Source organism: Lichenostomus cassidix, chromosome 3 (genome assembly GCF_008360975.1).
Source record: "Lichenostomus cassidix isolate B80296 chromosome 3, HeHo_3.0, whole genome shotgun sequence".
Taxonomy (NCBI): domain Eukaryota; kingdom Metazoa; phylum Chordata; class Aves; order Passeriformes; family Meliphagidae; genus Lichenostomus; species Lichenostomus cassidix.
The window spans coordinates 4992384-5017246 of NC_139483.1; the positions used below are offsets into that span (position 1 = coordinate 4992384).

The 24863-nt window shown below is 44.6% G+C and overlaps 1 protein-coding gene across 5 annotated transcripts in view; it reads left to right on the plus strand.

The window, feature by feature from the left end:
• Positions 1 to 24863, plus strand: part of SPTBN1 (spectrin beta, non-erythrocytic 1) — a 116969-nt gene that overhangs the window by 33816 nt on the left and 58290 nt on the right. For 4 of the 5 annotated variants that reach the window (XM_085054144.1, XM_085054145.1, XM_085054143.1 and 1 more), the window contains exon 2: positions 526 to 725. In XM_085054144.1, the coding sequence (XP_084910270.1) occupies positions 578 to 725 (148 nt within the window). In that variant the 5' untranslated portion in view covers positions 526 to 577. Of the gene's footprint in view, positions 1 to 525; positions 726 to 13832; positions 14447 to 24863 lie in introns of those variants that run through there. The other variant, XM_085054147.1, reaches the window with a different exon arrangement.

The following is a 24863-nucleotide window of genomic DNA, read 5'->3' on the forward strand; positions in this document are numbered from 1 at the left end:
ATTTCTCCAGACCCACATTAAAAGGCTTTTGCTTGTCAAATGCTTATGTGGCTCTTTAAGAATCTGCAATTTTTTTCCATCAGTATTTGCACCATTTTGTAAAGGTGTTGAGGTCATATTTGTGCTTGAGGTTTTTCTTAGCTGACTTGTCCGCAGCTCCATATGCTTTAGCTGACACTCACAGATCTCTAAAGCCAATGGTCTGCTTTTGAAAATCTCAATTGTGGAAGTGTTTTACTGCACCATTCCATCCATACTCCACTTTGTGGAGCTGAACATGACAATTCTGGATGTGGGTAGGCATCAAAGCTTCTGTCCTTGGTAAAGGACTTGGTTTTTAAATAATATTTGTTAATTTTTTCATTCTTTGAAGGACTGGCTGGTATCAGACCTGTTCTTGAGCTTGTGCTTCAAGTAAAAGTCACTGATTTTTGAAACCAGAAGTCCTGAGCTTGACATCTACAACTTTCTTCCTATATATGTGTACCATCTAAATGATTATTTTTCTGTGTTTTTCTTTGACAGAGGGTTTTAAGAAGACTCTGATGGTGAGGAGAGGCTAAGGAGAAGACTCAGGATGACGACAACGGTAGCGACAGATTACGACAACATTGAAATCCAACAGCAGTACAGCGATGTCAACAACCGCTGGGATGTGGACGACTGGGACAATGAGAACAGTTCTGCTCGGCTGTTTGAGCGCTCCCGCATCAAGGCCCTGGCTGGTAAGCACTGACCTCAGATTTGGAAAAAAAAAAAAATATAGAGGGATAACAAAGCTCTCCTTCCATATACGTCCATCTTCAGGTGTGCAAAACATCTCACTTGTCCTGGAGAGGAGGAATGTGGTAGGTGGAGAGAGTTGTCATGTAGTAATGAATGATGGAACTGTACATTCTTTCTGAAATACTTGTGTCTTCTGCTAAATTCCACTGTCATCAGTAGAGAAATGAAACTGGATTGGATCTTTTATCTTTGGAAACGTTAGATTATTGCATATTAAAGGCTATACATTAACTACGTTTGTTTATAGAGCAAAGAGATTATGTCATGTTCTCTCAGCTCTGAGTCACTGCCCTGCAAAGCAATTTTTATGCATTCTGTAAATGATTTCCTGACTTTTATGGTAGCATGCCCAAATTTTTGACCTCTGTACAAAATGCCTCGGCGGTGTGGGACAAGCATAGAAAACAGCTCAAAAATATGCTGAGCATTCTGCTGGTGAAATCTGATCTCCAGGGACAGTTTTAAACCTGACACTTCCTAAGGTGTTGAGACAGGTTTATTAAATCAGCTGCACTGAGACCAAGGTATCACCTGCTCCATTTGTGATTCCAATGGGGCTGGGTCAGGAGCACAGTGTGCCCTTTCTCCTCTCCACTCTGGCCATGGGGATGCATTAGATGCAGAACACCTTTTCGTGTCAGGCACAGGGCAGGATCAGGTGTGGAGCTCAGCGACAGGGAAATGAAGTAGTTCATGCAGGTGGGCAGAGAGCAGATCACATAACTCTTCCTGGGGATAGTAATGCTGTTGACTTAATGGAACTGCTCACAGAAGGGATGTGTGTTAAATTTTACTGCCTTTAATTACAGCAGTTCCCATCACAGTGAGCATTTGGAATGACAGGGAAAATGCCTTACCTGGGTGGGGCTGTGCTGAGTGGGGTCAGAAACAGCCTGCTGGTACCTGTGGTGATAGACAAAATGAATCTCAGCTTGGGTTGTTTTATTTTACTGATTTAATCTTGTTTGAGGAAGAAACTGTGTTTTACTCCTGCCATGTTAATGGTTGTAGGTTATATCCTGTTCCTTGGGTGCGAAATGCTTTTAGTACAGAGCTCATGCTTGGGTCCCAGATCTCACCTTACTGCAGCTGCTTGTTCCACTTACTTTTGTAGCAAGCAGAGCTCCCCACCTGAGTAATGAATAATAAACATGAAACTCTTATTTCAAGGAGAAGTAATGTAAGGAAAGTACTTGAATTATTTAGATAGCCTAAAACACCTGCCAATGTTAAAGCAAATAATTTTGCTGAAGATTCGATTCAGATATTTAAACATTTTCCCACAGTATGGTATATTTATTTTTCTTCTGAAAGCATTACTCATAGGTTTTTTAATTTTATGCATTTCTGTTCCTTTAATTCTCTACGGTTAGTGCTGAGAATGCTGTGTGCTGCAAAACTTGGCTTAGCATCCTGCACTGCTGCAGCACTGCTTGAAAGCTTAATCATGGTGCAGGGAGAGAGCAGTGAGGAGAGTTTTGTATTTCAAATCCAAGGTTATGGTTAAAGCCTGAGCCATGGTACTCCTGGCACTGTTCAACATATGATTTCAGATATGCTGTGTGGTGGGTAATCTTCCCTTGCATCTCTGCAGAAAGGCCCTGGCAGATTTTTAACAGCTGCAGCCTGGAGCTGGGCTGGCAATAATCTCTGTCATTGTCCTCTTTCAGTGGAGACAGGCCCTTTCTGGAAAGGTGTTCTCTGATTCAGCTGTGTGTCACAGGATCAGCACAATGACCGCTGGGTGAAAGCCTGGTGCTCACAGTCATGCTGGGGGATGTCAGGAGGTCCTTCTGGGCTCTGCAACCCCTATGTTTGGCTGTTGCACCATCACTTTGCTCTGGGTGAACTTCACTGTTCTCTGAAGCAGAAGCAGTTGTATGCCGCCTTTGGGGTCTGGATTTACTGAATAACACTACAGTTTGATGTAGGTGAGCACGGGCTCTTTGTGGGCACGAGCACCTTCCCACAACTCCAAGACTGGGCACCTGACCTCAGCGTTTCTCTCTCTAGAGGTCATGCATGAGTTGTATCTAAAGCCTGTGGCTGTCTTGCAGTATGTCAGTGACAAGATATAACAAAAGACTTATCAACATCTTGCAGTCTATGAAGTGCTCATGCATCATTATCTCCTTGTCCTAATACGAAAGGTTTCAAATGAACACACCAGGCACTGGTTCCTTATTTTTCATCTCCAAGATGCAAGCTGCTGTATTCCAAAATAGAACAGCTGCGGGCATGTTACACTGCCTGCCTAATGGCTGTGTACTCCCTGCTGGTTCAGGCATCTTCTTTCCATTCTCTTCCACAAGCTGTGAAGTGCCTCTTTGGCGGAGCTTCCATCTCATGTTCATTCTACTTTACTGTAATTGACGTGAAACTTACTTCCTTTAAGGTAAAGTAAGGTAAAGAGTGAGGAAATAAAAAGTGAGGTCTGTAGCCAGAGTCTGATACTCAACTGTAGAAAAAATCCTGATGGCCCCACATTCCATTAGGATGTCGAAATATTTAAACAGCAAAGCAGCTGGTCAGAATAATCTGTGATCAGAACAATGTCCCGGAGAAATGCTCAGGTAAATCAGGTAGGATATAATAATAGAAAACCAGTGTTGTTAGTACAGCAGCTGATAACTAATGTTATTAAAGTGGTCTGTGTACTGTGAAAACCAGAATGTGAAGGGTTTTTTTGGTTTAAAACCAAGAAATCATCTGGGAACTCAACTTTAAATCAGAATCCAGATTTGAAGGGATATGCAACCAGATTGGTTGCCATTCATGTTGAACTAACTCACTCTGCAACTGATATGAGAAGAAGGTAACTGATCCCTTCTTTGCCAAGTAAGGTATCCCACTGTAGGAAATCATCTTTCACCTGTCCTTGTTCTCCGTGGTTCTTTGGAAGGTCTTGCTGGAAGACCAGGTAATTCTACCTGCTCTGTAGGAGCCAAAAAGATATCATGTTTGTGCAAGATTCTTCATTCACAAATCCTCAAGGGTTGGATTTCGTCTATTTAGGACCATTAGCTAACAAGATTTGTTGTGCAGCTCCTTGGAGCATGAAGCTCATGCAAAAACCTTAAGAAGCAGTTCAGTTGTTCAGCACAATTTTTCACACTCAGCCTTTGGGCTGTGACATTCAGGTGGGCCATGCTTGCCAGCTCAGGTGCTGTTTTTAGGTAGTATGGGAACTGTAACCTCCAAAACTTTCCGTTTCTTCAGTTAGCTAATTCAATATTAAACTTGGCTACAGTTACGCGCTTTTCTGTACGCTCATTTGTATTTTGCCCTTTTATGCTCTGGGTTCATCCAAGTGACCAGAATGTCTGTGACTCAACTCTCTGGCACATGAATTAAAACCAGTTTCAAAGTTTATGAAATAAGAGGAGTTTCCTAGTGTGGGCAGGAGGAGCTGTGCATTCCTTTTCCAGCTTCACCCAAGTGACCATGCGTAGGTTGGGGCACTCATTGGTGTTGCATGATGTGGTGTTCGTGAGCCTTACAGGGCAAGACAGGAGGCTCCATTTGTTGTGCAGCTTTCCTTAGGTCCCCAAAACAGCCTTGTCATTCATACCAGTAACTTAAATTCTCCCAGCAGCAAAAGGGGGAAAAGCATTGAAATGGTTCCTGAAGTTGCACTGTTGAAAAGTTTTTTCATACAATGGAATACCCATTTCATAAGGTTAAAAAAATTGGAGAAAACTTCCAGGGGGAAAGTTCTGGGTACCATATGTAGGGCTAAGTAGCCTTTGTGGCCCTCATATTTGAGCTCCCAGAGCTCCAGTGCAAAAGGTCAGCAGAACAACACCACAAAAAAGTGACAAGGAAGATGCTGCTTCTAGTACTCTCCAGATATCACACACCTGCCTGGCCCTGCTGTTGAGCATCTCACATCTCTCACAGCACAGTTTCCATTTCACTCTGAGTATAAAGAATGAAGTTTCAAGTCTCAAAATCAATCAAAAAGGGCAAACTACAATGATTTAGAGCTTAAGAGAATAAACTTCGGATTTATTCTTGGCTTTGAAAGAGCATACTGAGAATAAGCTCTTGCAGGGTGTTTCCTGAGTATCCTGCACCTGAGCTATCCAGGACTCAAAAATCAGTCACGAATTTTAATAGCAGCAAGTGTCAAGGAAAGAGAGCTCAGCAGTATAGTGAAGCTCATAAATCACCTTGAAAGGGCATGTGAAGGATTCACTTGAGACTAAACAGAAATAAAGACCTTAGAGCAGTGAAATCTGCTCTGCACTGGTGTGGCAGAGCTGGTTATCAGCCTGTGGGTTTGTTTAGCAGCTACTGGCCTAAAGCAGGCGTACCCAGATGAACATCAAAGAGCTTATTTTGAAAAATCTTGTTTTGCTCAGATAGAAGTTGATGGAATAATTTCAACAAAAGCTTTTCCAAATGTTGACCTCACCCAATGCTTTTCTTCTGGATTTTACTGCTAGAACAATTTCTCCTGTTGTTTCTAACCTTCCCAGAATCCATAGGGGAGGGTGTCAGGAGTAAGAGTGTCATTTGGTGTGTTGAGTGTCATGCAGGCATGATGGGGGTGAGCAGGGCAGCGGAGAGGCTGCCTTACTGCCACATGTCACCTGTGGTGCTGGCTGGGACTCCTGATGCACACTGTGCTCTTATCAGAGAACAAGGAAAAGCTCAGCCCATCTGTCACTGTGTATTAATGCGTTGGCTTTTAAAGTTGCTGGGGAGAACTGTTTCTAAATCAGAGAGCAAAAACCAGACGATAAATAATACTTTGTTCTTAGTGGGTTTATTTTTAAAGATTATCAGTGGACTGACCCAAAAAGAAGAGCTAGTGTGTCTGTGAAACATAATATAACTTCCAAGTAGAAGCAAACAATGTATTCAATGATCAAAAATTGTAACTTGGTACACAGGTCATTTGTATCTTACTGCTGTAACAACATGATTTTTGGTATCAGTTGGGCATGGTTTGGGGGTTTGCTGTCTATCTTTAGAATCAAAGAAGTGGTGTTGCAAACTATATGGAGGTGTAAGTCAGGTCCTTTGTAGTCTCATTAGATCTATGGTCCCAGGTAGCCTCTTGAGTAGAGAGCCAAGCTGGTGAAAAGAAGTGCTGCTGAATGTACCTTAGGAGTTGTCTGGAATCAGGCATGCATATCTGCCCCATGGATGGGATTTATGAGTACATAGTAACAGAGTGGTGCATGACAGTGGTTGCATCCTGGTGAATGACTGTAACGTGGCACTCATTGTCCAGGCAGGATGAGCAGGGCTGGAAAAATAGGCTTTTTGTTTCTTTGGGGACAGAGCAGGATAGGAGCAGTTCTGGCAGCCCCACTGTGGAAAGTCTGAGTACTGCTGTCATTTTACGTCTCCACTGAAATCCTTTCAGGACTAAGCACTGTTGAGTTGGACACGTCTACAGGAAAGCCCAGCATCTTGCTGGCGTGAGCCTTTGTTGATTTATCCCTGGATCTTTGAATTCCTGTGCATTAAGCTCCTGGGCCGGAATACAGGTCCTTATCTGTTTCTCATAGTTCCTTGCAGAGAGCTCCAGACATATGCCACTCCTTATGTACAGAGGACTCCGTGCTTGGACAGCAATTCAGTAATTTAACAAAATAAGGTACAAGAGAATTCTGTGCTCTAGTTAAGCTTAAATATAAAACGTCATCTGTACCCAGAGGGAGGCAATGGAAAGCTGAATGTGTGCTGACTCTGTGTGCATAGGTGTATTTGCCTTTGGGATATCACCTGTGAAATGTGCATGGGGATAATCCTGCAGCAGGTAAATCTGCCTGATCATACCTGGGCATTTCAATACTGTGGCACTGAACTGCCTTCCAGAGTGACCTTCCTTACTCACACTGATTTTACGTGGGAGCTATGCCTTCATTCCCAGAGCAGCACAGCACATTGCTCTCCTCTCTACTCCAGTTTTCCTCATCCATTCATCCCCATGGCATCAGTGAAGAGTAAGAGCACCAGGGGACTTGCTTTTGGCTGCCCCAAGACACTGAGCTGAGTGGGAGGCAGTGTTCAGCATCAGCAGGGCAGGAGTTGTGAAGGGGAGTAAAGAGCTCTGGCTGCAACAGCTGCTTAGGGAAAGGAGAAATGATCCCTGGGAGACACCCTGGATGGAGTCAGTGAGAGCTGAGCCAGGCACTGTCTTAAGCCTGGGATAATATCATGCTGAAGTTGATGATTTAGAGGAGACCTCCCAGCCAGATTGTCACCTGGTATAAACTGGATTCTCCCCTGACTTCTCTGAGGCCATGCTATCTTATGCCAGCTGGGAACCTGACCAGAGTGGCCCTTCATGGGGAACCTGAAGACTGAAAAGATTACAAATGTTCTTTGCTGTTGGAGTCAATGTTTTAGGGATATTTAATACAGAGAAACCATGGGACCATTCACTGAGATAATGAGATTGTTTTTAGATAATTTGCTGAATAATCTTATTGGAAAGGATTTCTTCTTTATAGAAACTACATGCCAATAATGGCAATAGATGCATTTTTAAATAAATTATGGCTTCTGTCAGGGGTGAGCTTAGCCATGGATGAATTTCAAAACCTTGTCACAAGTCTGTAATTCAAAAGAAGTCTTTCCACAGAAAATGCGTATACAGAAGAGAATGTTCTCATCTCATGTCTTTAGCATCTAACTAGCAGTGTTTCTGTATTTATGTTATTTATTCAGCCAAATCTGCAATGTGCCTTGCATTTTTTCCTTCTATTTGTTGCTGGGATACTGCCTGAAAGCACTCCCTGAAGTATAAATAATGTCTAACAGAGCATACTGCAAAGCGAAATTCAATGCAGGATTCAAAAATGTTTACTAATTTCTGTTAACCTTGGAGCTCATCTAATGGGGAAAGATTAGTGATTAAATCATTCCCTTGGATCAGAGCTTTGATTCTTATCTTGAGGTAATATTCTGGAGAGATATAAACCCAGATTGCCTGGAGACTAATTTCCTTGATGTGGAAGAGGCAAAAAGAACAGGAATAGGGGTGAGGACCAGCCAAACAGAGCGGGTGATGAAAATCCTCTTCCAAGTTCCACTTTTTTAGTTTCAGCATTCTCCCTAACAGTTTTGAACTCTTCTAGTGAGGAATGCAATCACTACAATTTTTTTTTTTTTTTTGCAAACCACTTTGTATGTATGTTGTATGAGGATTTTTTAAAGTTTTTCTTCCCTTAAATGTTATTAAGCCTTGAAGGCAGATGGGTGCCAAGTGACAGTATTTGTACATCCATTTGTAAAACATCTCATTTTTTCTATACATCATATAAAAATGAAGTTGTTTGCTCTGGAACAATAACTTCATGAGCTGGACACACTTAAAACTTGTCAATTGATCACTAAGCTTTTTTGTGGGGAGAGGCAGTTTCCAGATGGAGACATACTCTGGCTGATGGAGATTTGTAAACATCAGTATATTCTGCTGCTTGTTTTCACCCAATTTCCATTCTGCTCAAGAGCAGCAGGACATTGAATTGTCATGCCTGAGTGATTATGGTGTAGCAATAGTGCATCTTCTGTGTTCCTGGTTAGACTGGAACAGAAAAGAGAAAATGGCACAAAAGGAAGAAGAGAGAAAGGAGGCTGGGAATCTCCCTGTCTCTCTCCCATACATACATAGGTGCAACTCAGATGAAAGAGAAAGGAGGGAGAGGCAATGACAATAATCCCAGCTTCTGAAAAAGCACGACAAAACCCGTGAGAAAGAACTTTCTGGGTGAAAATGAAGATGTGTTTTCATGACAAAATTAGAGAGCCAGCAAGTGCGTTAAGTGTGTACCTGTGCAGTGTGCTTGATTTCAACAGGCTTTTTAAGGGTTATCCATCTATGTCAGGGAGCAAGCTAAGTGCATTTCATAGGCAGCAAATAAAACCTGGGAATGTAGTTACAGCTTTTCAGGTGTGACTTCGCTGTGTTGGTCAGTTCATGGAGTATGGGAAACAGAACAGGTTGGAATGCAAACCAGCAGAAACCATGATTTCTTCCGGAATGTTCCACAAGCGTAGCTCTTCCCTGCTGGCCTTCCTGGCAGGTGTTTGACTCCTGCAGTTAGCAAGGACACCCTGTTACAAAAGTCATGTCAACTTTCCTGTTAATCTGGGACTTGTGTAAACTGAAACCCGAAGCCAGGTGGAACTGACCCAGTTGCAGTAATAAATTGATATTCTGGCCTGGTTTGTGAGAAAATTCCCAAAGGTTTTGAGCTGCTTTGGTCTCAGATGTCACAACCTAGAGATTCACCTGGAGTCCAAAGCTGTTTGTACCTGGGACTGGAAGTGGAGCTGCTGGAACGCCAGCCTGGACATGGCAAAAGGAGAACATGTAAATGGACCCTTCTGTAACAAAAATCCTTGTCTCCTGCTTTTTGATGTGCCCCTTTTCCTTGCCTTTGGATTGCATTGGCTTTCCAAAGCCCATCTGAGTCACAGGGAAGGTATCTGGAAGGGACTGGGAGGACTCAAGGACAGGGTAGTTTCCACTGACCTAAAATCCCCTTTAAACAGAAACATTGAGATACTTTCTTCGATGGAAATGTTACTGAAGAGAAGATCTCTAGGTTAGCTTGTATTCATTTCCTCTCCTTGTGAGACTGTTCCCGAGTGTTGCAGGACATGGCAGGTTACAAACGGAAGCATTCTGTTCCCTCCAAAACCTGCAGCAGAGGTAATGAGCTTGGCAGCTCATCTCTGCTTGGTGTGTGGGCTGCTGCTCCCTGAGTTCCAGCATCTTGGATAAGAGCTGGAGGGAAACCAGCTAACTCTTCAGGATTCATGTTATGCAAATTGTCAAATAGGGTAAAAATAACTATTTTCTATTACATTCTAGAACAATCTGCAGCTTCCTTGTTCTTTTCAATAAATAAGGAAAGGGTCTGTTTTTACTGTGAGGATGGATGCAAGTGGGATAATGAGTTTTCAGTTCCTAATTGTAGCACTGAATGGATGTGTAGGAACTTTACCCTCCTTCAGGAGAGGTGCAAAATGTGACGTGATTTCTCTGGCATTTTAGTTTAATAAATCATCCTTTTTATCTTGTAATTTTTTTTTTTCTAGTTAGCCACCAACTAGAGAATTTACAAGAGCAAGAAAGAGTAAAGAGAAAAGACAAGGGTGAAGATTAACCAGGCTCATTATTATTGTAAGCTCTGGCTTAGAAACATTGATAATTAGGAATTTGGAAGGCAATTTTTCTAGATCTAACATTAGTTTCTTCCTTAGAAATGCTAGTTTTTTCCTTTGTGTCAGAACCCGTTCACTTCAGCAGCAATTTTCAGAACCACAAAGAACAGAACCATAAAGACAGAGCCCAGGAGAGACCCTGTTGTGTTCTGGAGTAAGCAGCTGTCTCTAAATGTCACTTGTACATTTATAATATTACTGTAATCAACCTCTTGTTCTCCTTGAGGCTTTACAAAGCTCTGATCATGTCAGCTAAGACCCTCTGCATTATGGCTAAGTGGATAATCATTTGTTTTTTTATTTACTCTGAACAAGTACACAAGCCATCATCACCTGGCAGGTGCTATGGGACAGGGACAATTCAAACTGTGCCAGCAAAAGTTATTTCACAGCTATGGGCAAAGAATTGACAACACAATTTAGAGGGTTAAAAAAAGCCCAGCACACCCCTCCCTCCTCAATATGCTAAACTTAATATATGATTTGGCCCCTTTTTTCCTCCAGTGCTGTAATCAGTAATGAATTACACCACAGACAATTTCCAGCTGTGTTGATGTGATAAGTTGCACTTGGCCCAGTGCTCCAAAGCTATCTATGGCTTTAAAGCATTCAATCCCCTCCATAACATATTATCTAATTAGTGTTGTCAAGGGCTTAGTCAATTAAAGATAAACATGGAAAATGAGTAGAACTGGGGTGTCACAAAGGGCTTTGTGCATGCAGAGCCTTGTGATCGATCCGGTGCATCGCCACACGGCAGCAGAAAACAGGGCTCAGGTTTACTCATTTGCAGTCAACAGCAGACCAATGGATTAGGCTTGGTGTGACTCACACAAAACGGGGAGCTGGCAGGGTGCCCGTTTGGAAGCAGCCTTGCTACATACGGTGTAGCATTTCACAAACACAGACACGTCCCCATTTTGCTTTGCTCTTTCCACTGAATTCCCTCCAACCTGTTCAGCAGAGCCTTCAAGATGTACGGCAGCGCCCAGCAAAGCGGCAGGAAGGGCCTGGCAGCTGAGCCTGACACCAGGGCCAGCCCTGGGAGCTGAACCATCATCAGCAAAGTCTGTCACATCTGCTGCTGGGGGCACAATTGTTCAGCCCGAATGCCAACCTGGATGGCAGCTCAAATGAGGTCAGATTTTCACTGCGTGTGCTGCCGACAACATGCCACGGTCTGGTATCTCTGTTTGTCAAACCCTGAACAAATTAAGCTCAGTTTAAACACAGGTACTTCCCTTGTCCCTTAGCTATCCCCCCTACTCACTGTGGAGCCTGCACTGCTCCATACCTGCTGCAGTTCCTTCTCTTTAAGGTAGCATTTAGTGCTACTAGGCAGGCCAGAATTGGGAGCAACAGGGAGGGGACAGGGACAAAAAAAAAATCAAACCTCAAATTTTGTTCAGTATTTCCCAAAGCTTGCCAGCTTCAGTTGTACCACAGGGGACAAGCTGAGGAGTAAATTAATGTGTGTGGTGATAACGTGTTGTGATGGGGTGGGTAAGGCCAGTCTGTGTTTTATATGGGCCTAAGCCAAATAATTATTTTTAGCTTTTAATATTTTCCTTTTGTAATAGTTTACTTCTTAATATTTTTAATAATGGCCATGCGCATTGGTGCATCACCTGCCAAAGGTGTTGGGAAAGCTTTCAGCTGGGGAGAAGTTCCTGACTTGTGGCCTTCATGGTGTTAAAAATGCTCCAGTTTCCCTGTCAGTCACTTGGACTTTAGTTTTACCTTCTGAGCTCACATAGCAACACCTGTTTGCTCAAGGTGGGACAGAATGAGCTGATATGCCTGCAGGTAGGGCCTGGCTGCCTGCCCACTCTTGAGGGGAAGGGTTTGCATTTAATTATAACGTAGGTCAGGCATGGCAGGCAAAAGCTGCTGTTGGTAGGAAGCTGCAGGAGAAATATCTGTGACGGAAATAAGCCTGTACTTGTGTGCTGGGCAAAACATGCTCCTCCAGCTTGCGGAGTTTGCCTTGGTATGCGAACAGCTCAGCTTACCCAGCTCTGCTCCTGGGAATTCGGGAGCCTTTGGTATTTTGTGTTACCCTTCTTCCCTGGAAATCCCATGGCCAGGGCTGGTGTGTGGGTGCCTGTGTGCTGGAGGGACAGCTGGCTGCACAAAGGTTATCGGGGGAAGGTTTAGCAGGAGCTGCCACATCAGCCCATTGTTGTCTGGAGAGCAGCATCCTGCCTGCTGGGGCTACAAGTGCAGGTGCTTCCTCAGGTCCCCCTGACACCTTCCAGACATGTTTTTAGGGCACAAGCCTGCAGGGCCTGGTCCATTACATAGGCCTGGTTGGGCTGCCCCTGTCCATGGCCACTTTCCTCCCAGATACTGTAAAACCTGGCTGGGGCAGCTGAGGAGTCCTTTGTGACCAAGTGTGGCTAGTGCTGGAAGGGCTTGAAGGCCAGCTTTCAGAAATGTTTTAGAGTCTCTTTGAGGTGTGCTCTAGTACCAGGAGTCTTATGTAAATACAGATATACTGAAATAACCCAGTAAAAGCCCTTCTGTATCAATATAAGTAACTCTGGACTAGAGCTATGGTGATGTTTTAAGTAAAACAGCATAGTTAAAAGCCATAAATATTTTAAGTGTATTTATGACCTCAGGAGCAATGTGCCAGACATTTTCAACAGTCTATGTGCTTTTGGAAACCCCAGCCTCAGCTGAGAAGTGGCGACTTCCATCACTTCTCCCTAAGTTGGCAGTGTTCATGGTTGGACTTTGTGGACATTTGTGCCCTGGTGTGCTGGTAATGGCAAGTTGAATTTCCACCTTACACCAAGCAGGACCTTGGGCTGCAGTGAGTAGGGGGTGTGGGCTGAGCTTCTCCCACAGAAATTGTCCTCACAGAAATTACTATATGACTTAAACCTTGTGAAATGACGGTATCAAAACAAAGGCAACATTTTGAAATGTTTAATGAGAAGATGGAGTGGGAGGAGGAGAGAACATGGATTCCAGTGGAAAGGAATTTGGAAATGCAAGAAGAAAAGAGAAAACATTTGTGTGAACATTATCAGCAGTTTTAAAAATGAACAGGCAAATGTTATATACTGAGACTATGAATGTGGAATTGACCTTTTAATTTCACTTACAAATAAGTGAGGGCTGGGAGCTCATGTCCCTGAGGGAAAACTGACATCCTGTATCTAATACCATCTGCAGGAACTGACTTCCAGGGCCGAGCCCAGCTGCTGCTGCTGCTGTGCACGTTTGTATTTCGGCAGGCTATTGAGGTGGCAGTCAGAGCTCGGCGAGGCATCCTTATTTACGTTCGAACCCTCCCCCTCCAGTGCACAGCCCATTAATCTTGCAGTAATACCCAGCACACTGATAAGTGGGCAAGGAGCCACATGCACGGGGCATGTCAAAATCCTCAATATCGTCAAGTAACATAAACCGAAGTGACAGGAATTGGCTGTTTAAAGAATCTTTCGACAAAGCTTTCGTTTGTTCCCGGTGTGCTGGAGCGTACATCTCCCCGCGTCCCCTCCTCGGTTGGTGCTAAATACTGAATGAGCGCTTCTGTGTGCGTGCGGTGCTTCTGCAAGCCGACAGCCTCGCAGATAAATAAAGAAAAGTGCCCTCCTTTTTCAAGTGATAGTAATCTGAGACTTTTCCGTTACATGAGGCTCTTAACAAAAGGTTGTAATTCCAGCAGCTTCTCTCGGGAAGGTGCCACCGTGCGCGGCGGCGGCGCCGGCAGTGCGGGGCCAGGACCCCGCGGGCAGCCGCTCCCGGGGCGCGGCGGAAGGACTCGCTGGGGCGTTGCATGAGCAGGGCCGCTCTTCCCTTGCTCCGCCGCCCCTTCGCCCTTGGTACAGCCTTCCTTTCCTCCACCGTGCCGTATGGTAATCGGGTGACATCAGCCCGCGCCCGGGAGGCTGCTGATTATATTACTAACCAGCAGAAAGGTCTGAGGTGTGCGCGACTCCTGGGAGCGCCGGCCAGGGCGGCAGCGCGTGGCTCCATGCTGCCTTTACTTCGGGCTGAATCGCACGCTTGCTTTTATTTTACTTGGTTTCGCCAGAGCCAGACGAGCATTTGAACCGGATTCGAGCACTTGAGAGTTACCTGTTGTGGAACTAGGGAAAAAAAAAAAAACCAACCAAAACCACCCTCCTGGTGCTTTAAGTTTGAATCCATTAGAGAGAGCTTACCGCCAAGCCACACTGCTGGATTTTGAACCGAAGCTGTTATTTACTTAGGACTCAGGGGGGAGCGTTTTTGCTAGGGACTGAAGCCAAACTGCTGAGGAAGCTGGGATTTACCTGGATGTGTGGTAAAGAAACTTGTGGTTCCTTTATGCTGCAGTTCATCGTATCCCTGCGTTACCTGTAAATGGAATTACAAAAATCAACCAGCATGCCCGGGCCGTTGTCCCCAGGATATGCAGCTCAGGTGCCGTATAACTATAACCAGTTAGAAGGACGATTCAAGCAGTTACAAGGTAAGCCTATGCGGGTTTTTTGGAGCTGTTGCCATGCTGTGATCCTTGTAAACATGGTAGTCCCGGCTTGGCTTGTTCTCATTGCACCAAGGTGTGTGAGAGAGGACAAAAGTGGCGCTGTGGGAAAAAGTTCTGAGTTCTTTCAAGGGCTACTTTGTGGCTTTTCTTATTCCAGGGGTGCCCTGAGCCTTACACAGGGTTAAGGTGTGTGTCCAGCCTCTGAGCCACTCAGCCTTGCAGATGAGAGACCACATCACTTAGAACAATAAGGGGGAGAGTTAGGAAACAGTCTTTATTTAATCTTTAAATAAAATACAGTTAAAACTCTGGCCACCAATTATAAATCCTAGTGGTGGTTGGTGCAGTTTGCCGTGCCAGGGCCCTTTCTAACCCCTGTGTGTACCTCCAGTAAAGGCGGGTGGCTTCAATTCTTCAAATGAGGAACAGTTGCATAATTCCCTAACGAATTAGTTTGCACACACCATAGATCTCTGAGAAAGCAGTGTACTTGAACATTCCCAGTTTTCTTTGCTTTCAGACAGGGACGATGTCCTTTAACATTTTCCCATTAAATTCCCTGTGTGTGTGAGAAGTAGAGGCTTCTTTTGGGGGTGTCGTGTGCTCTCTGCAGGGAGGGTAGGCCTCGGCCCAGGCTGTAAAACCCCAGTGCAGGGGGAGGATCGTGCCCAGCAGCTCCCTGCCTCAGGCAGGGTAAAACAAGCTCTGCTCTTTCTCTGTGGAAGACGCGTCCCAGCAATGAATGAACTCCAGGATTGTAGTTGCAAAATAAAAAAGAATTCTTCACGGAAACCAAACCTCCTCCTCCACTAGATCCATGTGACTCCCTAGATAGTCCCAGAGCAGCCTGAGTACAGCAAAGTGCTGCCCTTCTGTGCAAGTTTCTTAATTTACTCTGGTCTGTGCTGCAAGTATGGTCTGTGGTTACTGTCAGAGAGGGGGGAAGAGCCTGGTTAGTGCTAAGAATGTTCATATTTGATGGCTTAAGGAGGGAGGGGAAAAAAAACCTTTCATTCATAGCACTTAGTTTATTTTGTACACTGGCACATGGCAATGGCTGCATACTGCATGTAATGAGACAAAATGACAGCATCCTAAACACTGGGAACATGGAAATTCCTTGGGCAAGGCATGGAAAATTCAGGCTCCAAACTTGCACACGAGGGAATACGTTACAGGCTTTATCTTGGACATCTGTCAGATCTTAGGAGTGGTACTTGTGTTAGAAAGAACTGAGTTTGTGGCATGAAGAAAAACCTGGCTCATGCCTCTTTCTTTGCTGGTTAAGTTAGCAGTCTAAAGAAGGCAGATTTTATCATTTTCAGGGTCACTGCTTCAGGAATCCATTATCTGTGTGTTTACATCACACTGAAAGAGGAAAGCAGACCGCATTGTTGAAAGCACAGAAAGTGAGTTTTCTCTTCAGTGGAATGCACTGAGTTGACTTTAAAAAAAAAGTAAAAAAACATGCAATGCTCTCCCTAAAGTACTGCAATTTCCTCTAGCAGAAGAGATAAAATGCAGTAAATTTTGTGCAGTTTTGCAGCAGACCATCCTGTGGCTGTTTACTCACATCACAAGCTTGAAAATGAGTGCTGCCAGTGATCTCGCTCAGGGTGGAGATTAGGCACAGGCAATGTTGTAAATTATGCACCAGATACTCCATGAAATGCTAAATAACCATACAAAATACTGTGTGTGCTGGAAAGGGAGTGGCTTAACTCTGCTGACACAGAAGATGTCTTTCCTTGGATTAGTGGGTCTTTGCTTGAAGAATGTCTACAAAGCCATTGTTTTGGGGTTGTAAGATTTTGAGGAGATTCTTGCTGGAAGGCTCTGGTGTGAACAGGGAGTGTTCTGTGGTACTGGGCAAGTATCAAGCCTAGCAAAGATGAGCTGAACATATGTAATTTTTGAAATTGCAGATTTATCACCAGTTTTACCTCTTTCGCTATGGAGGTGTACGAACAAGTAAGAGCAGATGCATTTCAAATAATCAAATGCTCCTTGTTTCACCCCTCCTGCTTCTTGGGTAGGAAGGCTCTCTAGAGCAGCACCTGTCTTAGCCCCACACAGGTGGTAATTTCTGCTTGGCACCACACAGTAACTTCTGCTTCTGTTCCTTGCACACTGAATTTACCCCTCTTTTTTTCCACAGTTCCTGTAGTTATCACATGAATCCACAGCTTTGCACTAGATTATATCAAGATACTGTTTAGATCTCAACTGAATGTTGAGTTTTCCTCAAAAAAAGCACTTGGGAGTGTACTTGCTTTGTCTAAAATAACACAGAGCAAGTGCTCAGGCCCTGTACAAAGAGAAGTCTGAATCAGCAATGAGTAGAAGACAACTCTGATCTCCTCTTTCCTAAGATAGACAAAAGGTTTGGCACTGCCAGTTTCACATGAGGACAGGAGCCAGCTTAATTCTGCCCCAAAATGCTATGGCCAAAGCAAGTTCATATCATACATGATTCCCTAGGCACTCCTATGTTCCACCTCTTTTAAATGCCTTGAAGTGATGATTGTAAGGAAACTCTTGTTCAACTTGGTGATGCTTGTGGGATGATTAAAGCAGACTTTCCAGCCCGGTCGCACTGGGGCATTAAGCCAGTGCAGGTTGTGGGACTGCACTGAAGGGACCAGACTGTCATCTTCTGTCCCTGGAAGGGCAGGGGATCCTGGATACCATTTGCCTTGATGGGCCAGAGAGAAGCAGGATATGGCAGAAGCCATTGCTAGGAGTGAATCAAGGCTGTCATGGGGTCAAAAGAGGCCCTGAAGTACTGTGTATGATAATCCGGAATACCCAGCATACCCAGTCCTTGTGCTCGTGAGAATGTCAGTGCAGGTGTGGGGAGAAAAATGCTTCAGCAAGTTGTGTTTCCTTTATTAAGTTTCAGTAAGTTCCTATTATGGTTAGTTCACCCGGTCCTGGAATGATAAGTGAGCGATACCATCAGTGGTTGCTATCATCTTAAACCTAGGTGTGGAGTTTTGGTTCTCATGGCCACTTGTGCAGTAGAAAGGGATCAGGTTGCACAGCTGGCATTGCTCGCTGCAAGTAAAGACAGAACCCCAAAACTTGTTTGTGGGAAACATGTTGCCATGGAGCTTGTGCAGGTTATGTCAGTGGAGAAGGTTTGTCCTGCTATGTTGAGGAATTAAATGCAAATCAAACCAGACATGTTGTTACTATAAAACGAAGGCTGTCACCTGTGGCAGGATTCTGTGGATTGGCTGGGCACGGACGTAGGAGCTGGCAGGAAGAGGTTAATGCAAGTCAGGAATTTGGAAGAAGATCCCTGCAGCTGTATCACCTTCCAGCGGGGAGGGGTGCACGGGGAAGCAGCTATCATCACTGCTCCAGGGCCTCTTTCCACCTGGTTAGCAGGACAGTGGTATTTATTAACATCTCTGGCATTTGGTAGCTTGGTGACTTTATCAGCTCCTGCCCTGTCATTGAAAAGTTGGGTCTCAGCTCCCTGGCTGTGCCCTGAGGTGTGAGATTTCCAGTGGTAATTACAAATGTGAGATCTTGGGGCATGGAGGTGAGCTAGATTGCCACTCCTGATGTATCCCAGAGGAAAGCCAGCTTTCAAAGGAGCTCTGCCGTGTGTGCCCTGCTGGGTGGGACATTTTGGGTTTGGGTGTTTTTGTCATGCTGCCTTTCAGGGTGGAAACTGGGCATGTTAGTGGAAGCCTGGTGTGTTGAGGTGCCCAGGCTGCCTGGGGGGAAATACCTTTATTTTGAGCCGTGTTAGAAGCAGTATGTTTGAAAAACTGGACATTGGGGTAAGCTGTAGGGAAGGTGTGCTGCCTTTCCCTTAAAATGAGTTCTGAACTCTGTTTCATGGGGATACAAGGCTGACTGTGGCTGCACAGCACTGCCTGCACCAGGAAAGGCAATGCAACTGTATTTTGAGTGTTTGGGACAAAGCCTCTCTCTCTGATAGCAGAGCCTTTCAGCAGGGGAGCTCCTTGGCTTGGAATCCTTTGACCTGCAATGACCCAAGGAGGTTTGGCATAAAAAGAGACACACACCACTTCTATTTTTAAGTGGTCACTGGTAATCAGCTTGATAATATATGAATATATGTGTAGATTGGTTCCCATCCAGGACAGCAGGAAAATTTTCTTGGTTTTCTGTTCTCAAACAGCACTTTCTCACAGCTTTTCCTGCAAGAAAATCTTCCCCACAAATCCCTGTCTATGCTTAAGGTAAAACAGGGAGCTCCTGCTGCTAACAGAGCAATTTGCAGGCATTGCAGTGCTGTCCTGCAGTAGGGCAGAGATGTCCTCTGTGACACCAGGATACTTGGAGTTCCTCCCTTGGGTGCCCTTTGAGCAGCCAGTTTCAGCAGTCGCCCTCCTGGTTGGGAGATTGACCTTGTGAAGGCTTTGAGTCTCCTGGGAGAAGTGACCTGCATAGCTCCAGGCAGTGATTGCTGTCCTGGGACACCCTACTTTGCCTACCAAATGTGTCACTGGCATTTCTTGTCATGGTAATTTCTGTTAAAGCTCAAATGTGGAGAGGCTGAATTTCATTCTGGATGAGATGTGCCTGGGTTACGTGGATTTTTCACTTTTTTCCCCACCATGTTCTCAGATCCACCAAAGGTACAAATTCCTGTTCCTGTGGCAAATTTTGCTTGATTTTCTGGTGTCTGCAACATTGCAATGCCTGCATGTGTCACAGCACACTTCAGTCTTCTGGTTTGGGTGAACACTTGAGCACAAGCTGCACAGTTGGAAGCCCTGTCAGATTTGCAAAGAGTTTTAAAAGGATCTCAGACTCACTTGAATGTGCATTTCTGTGATAGATGGGCCCTTATTCTTTCCAGTGCTAAGATTCTGCAAACATATCCAAATCCTGACTCTGGGCAAAAATTTATCTTTTCTGGTCATGGGTTTTGGTACTTGTGGAGATAGAGAAGGCATGTTAAAAGAGCTCAGGGTAAGGTATTTCTGCTCATGTGGTCAGTGTTGATACAGGTCGAAAAGTAAACGTTTAAATTGGATTTGGCTCCTCACTGAAATAACTGTGAACATTTACAACTCTGAACTGTTGGCTCAGGTTTGTTGTAGTCTGTTCTCTTCAGTTTTCATTTAGAGTATGTTTGTAACATTTGTTTTTTTAACTCTGGGGGTAAGGAACTTAATTTAAAACCAAACAGAAATCTCTAGGTGCTGTAGAGTAATTTTGTTTAAAAAAGGGGCGATTCTGGAGCACTTTTTGTAGCTCTGAAATGAAGTAAACAAAGCTTGTCAGCAGATATTTTTACATGGGACAGTGGGGTGTTTTGACTGCCCTGGGGGAGATATGTAGCCAGAGTTAAAACAGTAAAATGATTTGTGTAGTGCTCAGCTGGTGTAGATCCGCATAGCTCATGGATCTGGGAATGCAGCGCAGGAATCGGCCCTTGGGTGTTTCTGCATTCCATATCTCCAAGAAGCTCAGTGTCACAGACCATCCCAGTGTTTCATGGGCATGTTGTAATCACCTGGGAGTATAGGCTTCTATTCCAAATATTTTTCCTATCCAAGAGCCCTATTCAAATGGATTGTGGGTTTTGCCATTAAGTGTTGTGGAAAGTGGGGCAATAAAACAAGCCTACGGACAGAGATGAAAGTGGTGATAAAACGCCAGAACAATGGTTGTCTTCCATTCCTGAGCTCTTTCCCAGTTTGGGTTTGTGATTTCCTCCTTTTCCTTAGCTTCTTTCATCTCTCTGTTTTCTGTTGGGTGCATACTTTGACTAATAAAGTGGATGAGCTGCTACCTAAGCCTGGTAGAAATGGTGAAAAAAATAAAATTATAGCGTGATCCAGAAAATCCCCATTGCCTCATCCCTGTACTAAACTCCTCTTCCACGGGGTGTGGGGTTTGGTAACTGCACCCCTTCTGCTCTGAATTTCATGAGGATTTGATTACTAACAGCTCTGACGGTCTTTTTGTTCCTCTTTAAGTTAAATTGAGAAGTATTAAGTATCAGCTATTTAGTGGCAGGGTGTGACAATGAAATTATTTCCTCATGTGAAAATGAATTATCTTCATTGAATAGATGGGTTTGGGAAAACTCCTCCAACAAATATTGGGAATTTCTCTGTTGACTTTCAAAACTGTGGTGAAGGAGATAGAGTGTCATAAATAAGGTGATTGAGAATTTGCTTTGCTCTTCCCACAAAAAATCAAATATAGAATTTCATATGGAAGTTCAAATCTGGGCCTGGCAGGTAGTAGTCTTTATCCCAGCGTGATTGTCCAAGTGAAGTGACGCTTCACCCAAGATTAAAGTTGTTTAATAAGTACTTGTAAACAACTCCCTTCCCAACTCAAAATGAGTCCTTTCAAAGAAAAGGGTCATTTGTGGAGAGAGTAAGGAACTTGTGGATTACTCTGCATTCCAGCAGCTCTGAAATGGAGGAGGAAGAGGTGGTGGCCTGGCATGCAGAAGGAGAGAGGAACCCAGTGGGCCCAGGGGTGCTGTGGGGAGCATAGCCTCACTCTTAAGTGGTGCCTCGAACATGTTGTGTCCCCGTTGGCACCCAGAGTCACTGTGGCCCTCCTGTGCGCCCAGAGAGCCTCGTGCAATTAAGGAGAGCACGTGAGCCCAAAACTGCTCACTGCTCCTGAAAATGCATCTAGCTGAGTGCTCACATTTCTGTCAGAGGAGAAAAGCCCAGAGGGATGGGAAAGGCCCAGAGGGATGGGGAGCACTCATGCTTGTGACTTGTGATGCGGAGCCCGAGGTCGCGGTGGCCAGGAGAGCCCACGCTCACACAAAAGCCCTTGTGCACTTGCTGCTGGAGCGAGGGTATCCCGGGCTGAGAGGCTCCTTTGTTGGGAGAGCACTACTGTAGCCAAACTAATATTAACCAGGCTCGTAGCCCTGCTCAATGCCCCACTGTTCCCGAGAAAGGAGCTTACAGAGAAAGGCCCTTCAGTGTGCAGGGAGCAGCACAGCCCGGCAGACACGCAGGCAGCCACCAGGCCATGGTCTGGGGGCCACGCTCCTGCCTTTTCAAAGGGCTTGTGAAAGAGCTGGCATTACCAAGTGGCCTTTTCACGGGATAACTGGAAGTGCTGAGAATTCCATGTTCAGTCAAGTTTGGTTTGTTCATAAAAATATAAGCTGGAACTGGAAAGTACAAGCCCAGTTAAATGTACGTGACAAAGTGACACTGGGCAGGGTCAGTTTGCTCTTTGGTGGGAATCAGTAGCATGCAAAATCCTGTATTGATTTTAGTTAAACTGTATTAGGGAGGAGGTCATAAATATGATTGTTTATATACTATTTATATTAGCAATTAGGAACAGTATCATCTCAAACGACATTGTACAGAAGGCGTATTTGGTGTCCCTTGCAGAGCCTTCAAACATCTCTGCCTGGAGTATTACCAAAATGGCCAGGCATGTGTTTCTGAGGATTGGTTTGGTTTTGGGATTAGTGGCTTTAAATTCTCATCTGTTTTAGTTCTGTCAGGACTGAGCTTTCAGATAGAGGAGCTGGAGAGTTGCTCACCAAAGAGCAAGTGAAGTAAGCACAGTGTCAAGGTACGAACATGATCTGTGTGACCACAGCACTCTAATCACAAGCAAAGGGTGACCTTATACCTTCAGAGATTAAACAAAACAACATGTGGTTACAAAGAGATTTAAGAGTTTATCTGAACAGAACAAATGCTAGCTGCCCAGATTTTTCTTGGAATGAAACCCCTATGGCTTAATAAAGATACCTAAATTTCACTTAATGGCTTGGCAAACTCTGCAGAAAATCAGCCAATATGTAGCACCCACTTCTCAGATAGTCTAAACCAATGCAGCCCTGTTAAAAGGAACTGCACAAACGACACAGTGCTGAGGGATTTTGGCTCACAAATCCAGTCCTGTACCTACATTTTTCTCAAATAACAGCTCTCCCTTGTTTTCAGCTTCTCAGTACTAGTACCATATACTGGGCTCTGCCTTCTCCTTTCAAAAAAACTCCAAAGTCCATTTCTTAATGCTAATTTTGTCCAGGAAGTGTTTCCAGTTTTTGAAAATATGATCTGATTATTATTCGGTTCCAGGAAAAAAGAGAAGTGAAAACCTGACCATCCCATCTGTAGTCAACTAACTATGGTTTGCTTTGGGTAATAATTAATTCTACATCTAGTTTAGTATCTTTCCACAGTTATTTGGAGGGAAGCTAGACTTTGATAGTGCAACGGCTGCTTTTTTCAGGGTGTGTTCCTCTCTCAGCTCAGATTGCCTGGCACTATAATGGGAGAGACTGCTGTGAAATCACGGATGTGACTGCTCTGTGATTGCAGGCTGACATGACTAAGAGCCATTACAGAATGGCAGTTTAGGCAGGCTCTGAATAAATAGGGGAGGTGTCTGGAAACATCAAATATTGGCGGTGTTCTGAACTTCTGACCTTTCTGTAATCCTCGTCACGGGAAGTTCAATAATTTGGGTTATCTTTACCTTTAAATGCTGAGTGTCTTGTGTTCTCCCTCCCCTTGTCTTTGTTCACCCTGTGGGGTGTGAGTTGAATTTCATCCTCATGGCCTCCCCTGGGAACAGAAACAGAGTGTGCCACTTGTAGCTCAAGGAAGTCTCTTCAGAAAACTGGCAGTGCCTACAGACTGTTTCCTGGGTGATGTCCTGGCCACTGTCACTTGTGCAGGTGCACTGACAATCTGTCAGCCTTTAACAGCAGATTAAGTGCTGGTTGCATCTGGACCTGGTTGCTCTTAGCTGCGGCCTTAGTCCTTATGGAAGGAGCTCACAGGGCAAGACATGGAAGTTATGGAACATTTTTTCCATCAATCCCCTGCTGAGGATGTATTACTAAATGCTTCTCTCTCTGCCTCTCCTCCAAAATAAATGTCTGATGGGGTATATTATAAAATTCCCATGCTCTAAACATTATTTACTGGAGCATTTGCTCCTAACACTTGGCTTGCACTGGTGTTTGCCAGCACACTGATGCTAATGATGCTCTGTGTCACTTGAAAGATGCTCCTGTGTCCTCAGCGCCTGGCGCCAGCCGTATTCCAGCTAATTCCTCACTGCACATACTTTTTTCCTGAATAAAAGCAGTCGCAAGTTGTCCTGGAGAGCAGACAACTCTTAAGGACACCTAATATGTAAAACTTTTAACTATGCAGCACGTCCTGGCAGTGCCATCCCCCGCAGGGATGGATTGTAGCTCTGCCCTGGCGCCAGCAGAGCTCCTTCCCAGGCTGGGTATGGCAGGGCTGGGACAAGCATGGAATAAAACAGCAGCTCCGAGGGGACTTCCCCCTGTTTTTCCCGAGTGACTGAAATGGCTGGGCAGGGTGGTGTGATCTCTGCAGTGCCCATTTCAGGGTGCTGGGTGTGGGGCTGTCCTTTCCCTTTCCTCCTGCCTCATGAGCATGGCCCATCCCAGCCAGTTCCTGGCAGGTTTCAAGTGTACCTGTGTGAGCCACCTAATTCCAGAACACCTTTTGTTTTCTGTGCTGCACAGCTTCTGGTTTAGCTCCTGTTGCCAAGTTTAGAAACATTTCCCTGGCATCAGCTGCAAGTCACTGTGACCTTCGCATTCAGGAGTGTATTCATGAGGCTTTTCCTTTCACATGAACATCTGGTGTATCTGAGTTGGGCTGAAATTCATTTAAGTTTGGAGACCTGAAAATCAGTGACTTGTCTTGACTGAGGCTTCAGAACACACAAATGAGTGTGAGATGCCACAATGCATTCTCATGCCTGTGTACCTCTGTGTCTGTATGATTTGGAGATGTGTAAGATGGGTGCAAGCACAAATAGTCCTAATTCCAGCAGTCTGTGCAAATGTGCAATAGTTCCGTGCTTAACCAATACCTGATCCATGTTCTAATGACATTGCTGTTACACTAACACTCAACTGGGAGCATTAATTAGTTACTAAACTTTCAGAAGTTGCTTTCCCTTTATTAATTGCCATTACCTCATAGTTTGTTTGGGGCTTTGTTTTGTTTTTTGGGGTTTTTAAAGAAAACACCACATCACTGATTGACATTTTGAGGGGGAAAAGCCCAGAATATGGAACCCGTGTGCAACATGGCTAAGGAGGCATCAGAGAAGTGACTGTGGTCAGGAGTCTTGGAGCACTTTTATTATTTTCTCATTGTGCTAAAAATGAAGGAAAGCAAGTGAAGATAAATTCTTGGGAGCTCTCCTGGATACCTTCCACTGGAGCCACACCTTTGTCCCCATGCAGAGCCTTTCAGTTGTTGCAGTCAAGGCCTTGCACAATCAGTACAACTCACAAGTCCACTTTTAAGACTAGAAAAACAAGAAACAAGTGATGTTTCTGGATGAAGAGACACATTTAAGGTACTTGAAGTATAATTTTCCCCTAATTTCTTCAAATTTGCATCACCTTTTA